The 12,449-nt window shown below is 44.5% G+C and overlaps 1 protein-coding gene across 1 annotated transcript in view; it reads right to left on the reverse strand.

The window, feature by feature from the left end:
• Window positions 1–12,449, reverse strand: part of GFRA2 (GDNF family receptor alpha 2) — an 87,165-nt gene that overhangs the window by 3,864 nt on the left and 70,852 nt on the right. Inside the window, exons 6-8 of the mRNA XM_077305865.1 lie at window positions 10,628–10,768; window positions 6,927–7,105; window positions 623–676 (exon numbers count right to left, since the gene is read on the reverse strand). Of these exons, the coding sequence (XP_077161980.1) occupies window positions 623–676; window positions 6,927–7,105; window positions 10,628–10,768 (374 nt within the window). The remainder of the gene's footprint in view (window positions 1–622; window positions 677–6,926; window positions 7,106–10,627; window positions 10,769–12,449) is intronic.

The raw sequence follows: 12,449 nt of genomic DNA on the forward strand, positions 1-12,449 counted from the left end.
GACCTGTCTCTGGAAACAGTACTGTCCATGTCATACATTTGTTGATTTTTTTGTCTTCACTATGTATATATGTTTGTTGATTGATTTATTGATTGAACGATTCATTCATTCATTCATTCATTCATTCATTCATTCATTCATTCATTCATGGAATTTATATACCACACCTCACTGTGACGTCTCAGGATGGTGTACATAGAACCAGTGGGGAGTGGGGAAGGCACACCAAAACAGTAGGAACAGTATGGGCGAGTAAAAAGACATAACAGTTGCAACAATAACATTTCAGCAATCCAAACAGTTAAGGGATACTAGCAATGGCAGCAAGGGTTGGGAAAATGCTGCATGTTTGGGGTTTTTTTGTATCAGGTCATTTATTCATGTGTCAATATGCTCTGGAGTTGTACTATAGTGTGAAACTGATATTGATACATCTATATTTTAAAAGTGACCATGAAAAATAATAAATATTTGCATTTTAATATGTAGCATATTCTTCTGCTGCTCAACCTTTAAGATTGCCAGCTTGTGTATGCAGGTTGTTTGTTGTTGTTGTTGTTGTCTTGTTGTTTATTGCAGAAAACACCAACCAGGCCTGGCTACAGCTGCCAGAGAGACCTACCTCTGAGAAGCAAAGACTCTGCTCTTTGGATTTGTTTAGTTTCGGACCATGTTCCTGTGGAGACAGAATAAGGCAGAATCAGACAAATGGGGGGGGGGGATCCTCCATCTCCCAGATGGACACTCGTAACCCCAGAGAGCAGGAACCCTGGGGCTGAAAGGGCTGTTACCAACAGACTATCAATCCCTGCCTGTTGATCTCACCCAGACCCCTGGAACTACACAAAAGGGGGTCCGTTTGTCCTGCACCAAGCAGGTTGCCAGCAATGTTGGCTGAGCAGGGCTTCCTGGGATTCAAATAAAGGTACAGAAACAGGCATTCAAAAGCTAAAGCTTTCCCCAACAGTAGAACGGCACGGCCAGGAAAAAAAAAACTTAACCTGACTATCTTGTGAAAAAATACTGGTAACCTGTTGCACATCCAGAGGAACAAGGATGGACTGTAACAGATCAGCCTTTTCATCTCACGTATGTACAAGACAAGATAAATCCTCTATTCCGATTCTTTACCCATCCTTTGAAACAGGCCACTGGCTTGACTTTTAATTCTATTTCACAATTTGGACATGTAGCTCCTTCCCCTCATTTCTCCCCATTCTTGGTCTTAATTTGACTGTTCCTTGGGAACAGAAACCTATCATGTTTTGCCTTTGTAACTCTGCAATGTGCCGTATTTTATTGTTTGCTGAGATATTTATATCCTGCTTTTCTCTCAGAGAGTGCTCAAAGGAGTTGCATCATTGTTCTCTTCTCTGCCATTTTTATCCCCCCAACAAAACCTTGCAAGGCAGGTTAGGGCAAGAGGGACCCAGTGAGCTTCCAAGTGGAGGGTTGTATTTGAGTCTCCCCGATCCTAGCCTACTCCATGCTAACCCAGCACCATTTTTAGCAACGAGGAGGACTTCTGTCTCCCAGCCCCTCCCAATATCAAGCAGCCTGAGATCCTGAACAGCTTTCAAGGTGCCTTGGGGTGGGGGTGGGGGTGGGGGTGGGGAGAGATCCCTGGTTTTTGAAAACTGGTCCAGAAGAAAAAAAAATCAGTTTCCAGCAAAACACTTTTAAAGGCATTGTGCATTTAGGAGAAAGCCTGAGAAATCAGAAAAGGAGCGTCAGCACAGTACGAGGCCAGCCAAGTTAATTAGTTCCTTTGTTAGTCCTTCCAACTGCCACAAAAGATAAGCTTAAAAAACACAGAATATTTACAACTTAGCTGAAAACGATCCCAAGTCACTTGCATTCCTGGCTTTGCAAGGAATTTGTGCCTTGAGATAAACATCAGCCAGCTGATGACCCTTCTTTGGGCTGCTCATTTAGGAAAGGAATTGTCAGCCTGTCATGTTTTTCCTGAGGAGGGTGCTGAGTGAGGCATCTCTCGGCCATGGCGCCTGGATTGCTATGAGGACCATCAGTTTGGGTTAACTATGGCCCAGTTCACAGACGCAAGGGGGAGGAGAACAGGGATTTCTGAAGGACCTGATGTGAAAACAAAGTGTGATGAAATTCAGCATGGCAGCTGGGGTTTTTTCTTCCTCCCCCCCCCCAAAATCTCTGCAACTTCAGAACCGCAAGCTAGAATCCTGCCATTTGAGTGAGCATACTCAGAACCGCAAGCTAGAATCCTGCCATTTGAGTGAGCATAGTATGAGGCTAGGACTGCTTCTGTAATGCTACCTCACCAGTAAATCACCTTCCTTCCTCTCTGCCCACTCTTCTATGGATCCCTTACTGGCATCTAGTCCTTGCAGCCAGTCCAGTTTCTGTCCAGGCAACGCCTGCTATGATGCTCCTCTTCTCAGCTAGAAGAACCATAAAGATACCCAGATTTTAGAAAGTCAGGCAAAGGAGCTGGAAAAGGCCAGCAGAGTTCTTTCCCTGAGCTGGAAAAAAATGGGGATTCACAAGGCCACAATCTTTGGGGTCTCTCAATGCCTTCTTCTTACTTCAGGAGAGTGGCATATAGTGATGGAGAAAAGGACAGATACTGAACTCCTCCACTTGCAAAGGGAGTAACTGCTACTCACCCTAGAAGGCAAGAGGCATCTTTAGAGTAATAGGAGGTTAAAGGCCTCTGAACCAAAACTACACACAAAAGAGCAGTCACGCTGGGACAAATTGGGCAACTTGATTCTCCGTGCCTCCTTCCCTCTCTCTTGATCACAGACAGATTCTTTCATTTGCAGAGGTGCAAATGCTTGTCAGAGGGAACATCTGTGTCTCCTTCAGCTGAGACTTCTGAACAACCCAAGCTTTGAAATAAATTCCTCTGAAGGCTGAGAGGAAAAGGACAGTCGTGATTCACATTCAAAGCGGCTCTTTTATGTTTTGCTATTGAGAGTGTAACGGCCTGCACTTTTCAAAGCTTAGAAGTGCTGTACAAACAAGTAAAGGACTGTGAAGGGTTAATTCTTCACAGAGCCAAAGAGCCTTGAGTGACAGGCTGCTCCAAAAAAATCTGATTGGTTAGCAACCAGAGGAGAGAAAGTTTTGAGAGAGCTGCATGCTGAGGAGTCAATCACATTCCTGCCTTGACTGAGTTGAGTCTGATTTCAGCCCTAACTGAGAAGAGTTGAGTACTGGTAGTTTCTAGATTCAGCCCTAACTGAGAGCAGTTTAATACAGACAGGAGAACTGGGGAAAGTCAGCAAGGACGAGTGGGTAGTTAGATGGAGGCATTCATTTGGGCCAAAGAAAGGGGATACATCTTCTAGTGAGAGGAGAATTTTTCTACCAAGTCAAACAGAAAGCTAATTCTGAAGAGCACAGTGATCCCTGGTCTGGTCTGGTTAGAAATTGCTAGTGATCTTCAGATAAAAAATCAAGACTTGTGTTTCAGGAGAAGGATTTGGGTACTGGAAAAAGTGTAACAGCCATCTGGAAACCAAAAAAGGCAGAGAATACTGAAAGAAAATGTGCTCAAGTATTTGAAAAACACTGGAATAAAACCCTCTCAAAATAAAGGTTTTAAGAAACTCTGAATAGCTTAAGAAACTCTCATTAGCCTGAAACATAAGTGTGTGCATATAATAATTGTACTTCAGAGTTTTCTATATTGAGTTACCTCAGAAATTATACCCCTAATTTCACTTTCCCCTCTATGTTAAACAAAATATTTTGTTTTTGTTTTTTTTCAGAATGTCTTGTGTGCCAATTAAGTTGTTTAAGTTAAAGCAGACTCCTGATCCTTCCTGCAGGTTCCTGGGCTGAGCCAACAGCCAAAATATTGTACTGTGACAAGGTGAAACAGCCAGAGTTCTTCAGCAAAGAAGAAAACACATTACTAGGGCTGCTCAGTCAGTAAAGAGAAAGAGAAACGGATGGAAAAACTTACCTCTGAGGGAGGGAAGAGGGGCATTATGGGAGGCATCTAAATAAAGTGGCAATCAGAGCACCACTGTTTTCCAGGGAACTATCAAAGAAGCATCTCTTTCCATCCTCCCCCCCCCCCAATTAATTTTTTTCCCAAAAAGAACCCAATTAGAAACCTAAAAGGCAGATACCCTTCAGGACTTCAGCAAGCCACAAGTAAAAACAATTTATGCAATATTATTGCGCATACAATGAAACTTCCCCTCAATTATATGCAATTTTGCTTTGAGGAAACAGTTTGGTAGCAAACAGCGCGCAGGTGTGAAAATCCCGAGTTGGTGTCCTTCCTCTTCCATTTCCCGTTTGCAGAATGGAAGATTTTCCCCTACTACTATCGCGGCTGGATTCACAAAGGTCCCTCTGTTCCCCAGCCAAGTCTTTCAAGTCACGTCTGCATTCTGACTCACGCCTCTTGTGCAACCAGCCTTGCTCCTGAGAGCAACCATGACCCTGTCAGCCATTCCTCCAGCCACACAGTTTCCGCTGTCCTTGGGCAGCCAGCTGCACAAGGGCACTGGACAATTTTCATTCTCATCACAGGCCTGCAATTACAAGGCACCTGCACTGGCGGGGGAGAGAGGGAGGGGAGGCAGGCTGCTTGTTTAAGCAGTCCCTCACTCCACGTGCATGCCACACGGCGGAACTGTCAGAAACGGTTTGCAGGGGAAAGCAGAAGGAAAGTGCTCTCCGTTCCCTGGGCACCTCGCAAAGATCTTCCCACCTTGACAGATGCCCGTATTTGGAGGAAGAGAAAGGAAGAAGGCATTTATGATACACGCTCTGCATGTTCTGCATAAATGTAGTGACACTTGGAATGGTGAGGCAAGTGATAGTAGCTCGGTTCACATGTTACATCTGTTTGCAGAACATCTGTTTGCAAGAAACCAAGAATGTGGATTTGTGTTAGAAATTAAGAAGAAGAAGAAGAGTGAGGAATCAAACCCAGTTCTCCAGATTAGAGGTCACTGCTTGCTCAGAAGAAGAAGTAAGAAGAGTTGGCTCTTATATGCTGCTTTTCCCTACCAGGAGTCTCAAAGCGGCTTACAATCTCCTTCCCTTTCCTCCCCCCACAACAGGCACCCTATTAAGTAGGAGAGGCTGAGAGAGCCCTGCTGCTTGATCAGAACAGCTTTATCAGTACTGTGATGAGCCCAAGGTCACCCAGCTGGTTGCATGTGGGGGAGGAGCGGGGAATCAAACCCGGCTCGCCAGATTAGAAGTCCACACTCCTAACCACTACACCACATTAGCTCTCAGGGACCTGGACAAATGAAATCATGAACCTGGATAAACATGCAGTTTGAATCACACATTCACTTGTACATGCATTGGATGTAACATATGAATTACCTGACACACATGTAAAGAAAAATAAAAGTGTATACTGTACACAGATAGCAGGTGTGTTCATTGTAGCTTATGTACAGTGGTATTATCATGATCTAATAGGTTTAAAAGAGGTCAGCTCATAACCTTCCCAATGGAGGGACATGTTTGGTATTCCCAGGGGGGCAGAAGTATATTTTGCCAATGCAAAGTGAGGCATGAATGGGACAGGGAGAGAGTGAACATTCATTGAGGACAAGTGTCTTCTCACACAGCACTAGAACTTGAGAAGCTTCTGCCGAGCGTGTGCCAGAAGAGACTACAGGACTTTCCCAAGGTTGTCTGCTCCCTGTTCAAATCACAGTCAATGTTAAGGGGTAGATTTTGTCACCCTTTCCATTTCCTGTTACTTCAGTGGTTGTCAATGCTAGCCTCACATGCATTGTGGAGTACAAGTTGGGATCTTGCCTAAGTATGGGGTACCAGTCATCTAGACACTATTAGCCTCCTGAAAATGCCCCACCACCACCAAAGCCACCAAGGCTGATTCTTATGTAATTAAATGGACTTGACCTCTCCCCCTCATCAGCAGGCCAGAAATGGAAGCCATTTAAGCCAACACCCACTTGTGTGCCCATCAAGGTATCTAGATGGTTGAGACTGAGTGGGATGGGCTTGAGGGGCACAGCCTGTCCTTTAGACCAAAGGTTCAAGCAAAGCAGAGCTAAAACAGTTATTATTGGGGTTTAGCCTGGCAGAGCTCCCTAATCACAGCTTTGTAATAAATGCCCCCGTTCCCACAGCAGGCAGTAAATCAGACGGCCAATGGGGCAACAAATGATGTTAATGGATAGAATGGCATTATATTCCACATTGCACCAGACTTGCTGTTTAGGAAGAGGATGGATTCTGCCACGGAAGGCAGCAGAGGTGCCCACAAAAAGCAGCGTTGGGCCTGTGATGTGCTGCAACTCTACCATGAAATTGAGCTGCTGATTGTCTCACGCAGCGGTAACTAGAAACATAAGATGTAATTTCTCAGGCATGCCGGATCTAATTAGAGGCTGCCCAAGGGTGACATTGCTGCCTTCGCATCTGCTCGCCCGGCTGAGGAGAGGATTCGACTCCTGCAGCAGACAAGAGCATTTGAACAACCATTGAGGCCCTACAGGGTAGGTGGAGCTTCTTTCGATGCCTGTCTCCTGAGGGCACATGTGCCGGGAATCCACACCTTGGCTTTAGCTCTTGAGAACTACCACACAGTAGACAGCATACTCAACATTTCAACTGTCCATAGTTCCCCTCTTGAGGTCCTTCTGCATTCTAGAGCTTCACACTTTAGAAGGCAAGATTCAGATATCCTGGGCAGGACTCTAGAGTCTATACATTCTCTTGTCTCTCCGGTTTGAATGGCCAAAAAGCTATTCTGGGGTATCACAAGGGTGATGGCTGAAGAAGCTGACTTGGGACTTTTGGTCAGAATTCCTGTATCATTATTCCTGCCAACGGGCATGCTTCCAGGTGGGACACAGAAGAAGCAGAAGAGAGTTTATTCTTTGAAGTCAGCTGAAAAGGCATTACAGATACCTTGTTAGGCATCGTTCAGAGCTTACCTGAATGGAGGTACAGGTCGTGATCATACTCGTGTCATAGAGGGTGTTGCTGTCGTTGATATCATCTGGCAAAGGAGGGCTCTTCTCCATCTTGGGAGAAGGGGTGACAGGAGGCAAGGGGGGGCTCTTGGGGGGAGGGCTGATGTCTGTGCCATTGCCAAAAGCCTGAATTGCATTTCCTGGGCAAGAGAAAGAAGAAAGAACAGGCATTGTTATTGGGGGAAGACCCAGTAACTAGCAATGTATGGTACAGAAATAAGCCAGAAGGGTAATTGTCGCTGTCCTTTCTACCAGCATGCCGCTTTTGCTCAGCAAGGGTTTGAAGACATCTCATAGGCTGCCTTGATACACCATATCCCATGGCCACAGTGCAGAAGAAAGGATGCTCAGATACTTGCCACTGAGTTCATGCTGTGTTCTCTAGCTGCAAACAGGGGGCCAGTTTTTTGACAAACTGTTCATTGACCTGTTCATGGCTGTTTGCCAGTTTGTTTCAGTGTGCTGTTTTCTAACAGTCCAGGACAATGCAACTGGCTTTTCGCCCATCGCCTGATTAAGTTCCACTTCTTTCCCGCCCAGTCTTGCTATGCCTATTGCTCTGTTCAGCAGACAGTCGTTAAAACAGACAGTTAAACCAGGCACAAATCACATAAATAAGTTATAAATAAATTCTGCATTGAAAAAGAATCCAACCATTTGGCATTTGTCTCTGTAGTCCCAAGCAATGTTAATAATCTGTCTGGAGCAACAGCGTTTTTGTGCAAAAATCCGGTGCAAAACTGTTTCGCAGGCATTTGACTTATTCGGAACTGAACAGACCATATGATCAGCTCATGTCTGATATATATGTATGTGCTACTGAATTGCACCTGGCTTACAGTGACCCCACTAAGGGGCTTTCAAGGCAAGTGAGAAGCTCTGCTTTCTCTTCCTTGAGAGCCTTCCATTCAAGTACAAACCCTGCTTAGCTTTCAAGATCTGATGAGATCAGGTTGTTTAATACCACCTTCTGTCCCAGTAGTCACAGAGGAACATAGTAAATTCCACTGTCAATCACAGTCATGATGAAAATCAAAGCATCCCTATGAAGGAGGTCTCATGAGCCCAGCAGAACAGAGATCCTTGAATAGACCAAACAGCTTCTCATTAGCTTTTCTAGGGATTAGATTTATGCAGGGATTAGATTTAAGATCTAGACCAGGCTTTCTCAACCAAGGTTTCACTTCTGGTGACATGTGACTTCTGGGGGCGTGGCAGGAAAGGGTGGCATGCTGACATCACTTCCAGGGTTTCTTGAAGTCTGAAGAATGTTTCAGGGGTTTCTCAATGGTAAAAAGTTTGAGAAAGACTAACCTAGACACACACACACAGTCTTCATGCAGCTACCAGAACCTCAAGTCTGTGGAACCCAAATGATGAAACTCTGCCTATCACACACACACACCCCGCCCAATATACCTGGCTGTATACACAAAGAGTGATGCTGTTGATTAAAACAAATAATCCCATTGATCTGTTAAAAATAAATTGGCTGATTTCTAAAATAAGGAAATGAAATGAACAACATGCAGAGATTCATTCTGGGTGGAGGGGAAAAGTTGGTTTGCAATAACTATAAAGGAATGAGGAGATCCTCTTAAGCTCCATTGACTTGTAAAAAAAAAAGGCTGACATCTCTTCTAGCCTGCAATAAAGAAAGAAGCCAAACCAATACAGACTGATGGAAGCCAATTCACAAGTTTGGGAAGTAGATTTTTAAAAAATATATATATGAACATATAGGAAGGCAATTAAACTGATTTTTCAAAAGATATGTTAAGCCAACTATTTAAAAAGTATAAATTTAAACATATCAATAGTATTAAAGAACCACCTGAATTCAGATGTTAGGGAAAAGAATTCAGAAGGGAACACAGCAGGACTCCTTTAATGTATAAAAAAAACCTGAAAATACTAACAATTTACAAGTTTGTTCAACCCTAACATTAACTTATGTTCCTTCTTAGTTACAATTTTGAGCCCCAGGGGGGTTTCACATTCAACTCTCTACATACTGCTTTAGTCATGTAACCATGATTAAACCCAGACAATACTGGGGTTCATCTGTCCTTTAAACAAGAAAACTTCAAGGTCTCTCCAGAGTCTTGTTAATGAACACCTGGAGCAGTGGCAGTCTACCAGAGGTTTTACATATCGAGTTTGCACCCCTGGGTATAGTGGTATGAATTGAAGGTCATAGGGCAGAAGGTTTGAAAAGAAACCTCTGTGTGAACCATGTTCTTCACAGCAGGACCTTAGAACAGGAATTTGTGGCCAGAGGATTGGTTGACCCTCCCTTCCACCAACCAACTGTTCCCTGCAAATATTGCACATTAGCATTATGAGGGGAAATCAGGGTTCTTTTCCCTGCATCACATAGTTTGTTAGGTCCTGAGTGAACAAGGTGCAGGCAGACACAAGGAGCGATCATTAGCGGCAGCCTTGCAAAACAAGTGAATCTCCCTAAGTTCTCTGCAGTGATCATAACATAGTGAGACCAGAAGGCTGTGGAAGTTACATGATCAGTTGGATGGAGGGCAAATCACTAAAACAATCCCAATAGGAAGTGAATCTTTCCCATCCAAGCCAGAATTCCCACAGCTTTCTGAAGTCCTTACTTCTGACCCACGATTTCAGCAACATCCATATTTACCTACTGGGCCACTTGAAAGAGGGGCGTGGTGAAAGTTGGGGCAGCACACTAGTTGCTCCAGGTCCACTGAACCAACCAGAAAGCTGTGTGAACATGTAGATAGGTACTGTCGTGCTTTGTATCTAAATACAGTCTTTGGTTACAGAGTGCCTGTCCTTGTAATGAGGAAGTTGGAAAGATAACCCAACAGGGGAAACGGCTTAAGCTGTGCTTGGCATGCTGAAGGTCCCAGGGCCAAACCCTGGCATCACCAGTCACCCTAAAGGATCTCTCAGTTATCTGGGCTGGGAAATATGGTGCATTCTGAGTCAGAGACCACAGCAAGCCACTGCCAAACAGAGGAGATGATATTGGGATAGATAGACCAATAGTGTCCCTCAGCATAAGACCACCTCAAATGTGTAGGGTCCTTTGGCAGCATCCAGCTCAGCCTTGGATTTGCAGATTAATAAATATATTTCAATATATATATATTATTGAATAATTTGATACATGTATCTGTGCATTAGGTACTGAAATGGCAAAAAGTTCGGACCCATTAGTGTTATTGTTAACAGTTCAAATAATTTACATCTGACACGATGCCTAACTTTTGGCATTTTAGCAACTAATGAGAGAAAGTGAAATGACAACTCTGGCCTATGCTTTCTGCGCACTGCCTCCCAAAGGAAGCATACCACCAGCTCCTGATTCCCGTACATATTACAAAATCAGGATGAGTCCAAAAGAGCAGAGGCAAAAATATGGCCTTTCTCTGCCTCCCTTTTATGTGCAGAGTTGCACATCTCCCACACAGTCATGCAATTGGGGGGGGGGGGCAGGATGGCTAGAAAGCAGCTACAATTTGGTTGGCTGCTTCGGTGCCCAAAGTGGCAGAGGCACGGCACTGGCTGCTTCAGGCGCGAATGGCCGCTTCAGACACCGAAGCACTCAACCCTAGCTACGAGCTCCCTGCAGCTCCTCCAGCCCGATTGGCGCTGATTGGCCCAGGAACAGTGGAATGCCTTACGGAGACAAGGGTTTTCTGTGAAGTCTCTCAGGAACCTCTCGCAGTCTTCCTCCATGTTGCCACTGCCCCGGCAGGAACATGACGGGGACACGACGAGGCTGGTGATGCTGGCATCGATGTAGTTGGGAGTAATGTCAAACCCTGTCCAAAGAAAAACAGAGGGAAACAAATGACTGAATTGGCAGAGCAAAATCAATTCTAAGCGGGATGAGGTAAGAATGGAAATAAAAAATCAGTGCTTGGGTCAGACCAAAAATCCATCTAATCCACTCTGCTGTTTCCCACAGGGACCAACCACCGGCCTTCGTGAAGCCTGAGGGGACTAATCCCTGCTGACCCTGTATTTATAAAAGCCCTCTTCCAATGCATGCTAAGTAGCAGCCCTCCAGCCTGGTCATCAGGACCCCCCTGTGATGGGCTTTGTCTCCTGAACTTTTAAATCCTTCTTGGCAGCATGTGCTGCTAGTGGCCAGGCACCTAAAGTAAGAGTGGAATGCCTCCTGCCTCTCTTCACTCAATGAGAGTAAAAGAAATAGAAAACACATACTAAACACAATGCATCATAACATTTAAGAATTTTTAAAATCCCACTCTAAGTGTGGCAAAGTTGTTCCAGATTCCTTTTCAAGTTTTAAAATTCCATTCTGAAGTGTCTCCCCTTCCCCTGCCAAGGAAGTTTCCAAGGAAGTAAAATGAGGACTTCTTCAGTTTGCTGCTCTCAGCCACAGTCTGCAAGTTCTTCTTTTCTTCCTCTTCTTGCCTAAGTGTTCACATTACTAGAGACTTCCTTCTTTCTTGCCGGACTGTCTCTTTGTATGAAAAGTCATACAATTTATGGTCTTCAATTTAGGGCTGCCAGCTCTGTGTTTTGGAAAAGCCTGGACACTTTGGGGGTGGAGCCTGCAAAGGGCTGGGTTTGGGGAGGGGAGGGGCTTCAATGAGGTCTAATGCCATACAGTTCATCTTTTCAGCATCCATTTTCTCCAAGGGCACTGATCTCTGTTGCCTGGAGATGAGCTGTAATTCCACAGGATTCCCAGGTCCCACTTGGAGGCTGGCATCCTTCCTTTCCACTGGATGCTCTAGTTACTCATAGGTGCTTGGTTTGAATTACATTCCTGTGCCTTATGCCTTATGATTGAATGCCTTGATTCTTTCTGTCATTGCCTTAAAAAGGCATCCTTGCCAACCAGCCCCAAACACTAAATTTCAATTGCCCAAATACATAGATTTGACTTTCTTCCTGATTAGAGCAGAAGGAAGTTAGGTTTTATGTACTGAATGGATATATTTGGTGTTCTTTGGGGAGTCTCACTAGCAGGGCTGAAATTCCTGCCTCTTTAAAGATGGAGAGGCCAACTGGCTGAAGCCATCTTGGAAACAAACAGGAACAAAAGCCTGTGCTTGCAAGTAACCTGCTACTTGACATTGTAATCCTAAACTGGAATAAGCAGAAGGAAGTCTCGGTGAAGTCATTCCCAGTAAACCCAGTGAGTTTAGATTGCAATCTTGGAGGAATCAGACTGACATTTATACCTGGCACCAATCAACATAGAAAACTTTATATTTGTATACTTCTTTGTCATTTTCTGCTCCCTTCCTTTTTCTGTGCCATGTAAATTTCCTGATTTTCCTTCTCTAGCATGTCTCACTTTTGATTGCAAGACTCTGTTTGAACAATAACATCCGGCCTCCCTATGTTCTTGCTTTGTTTATGCCTACCAGGCTGTTTGCCTCTTGAAAGCTGGGTGTTTCCACTCTTTATACGATTCCGGAAGAAGCATCTTTGGAAGACTTTAAATTCTGAAGAGGATAAATGATC

The sequence above is a fragment of the Paroedura picta genome, chromosome 12, assembly GCF_049243985.1.
Source record: "Paroedura picta isolate Pp20150507F chromosome 12, Ppicta_v3.0, whole genome shotgun sequence".
Classification (NCBI taxonomy): domain Eukaryota; kingdom Metazoa; phylum Chordata; class Lepidosauria; order Squamata; family Gekkonidae; genus Paroedura; species Paroedura picta.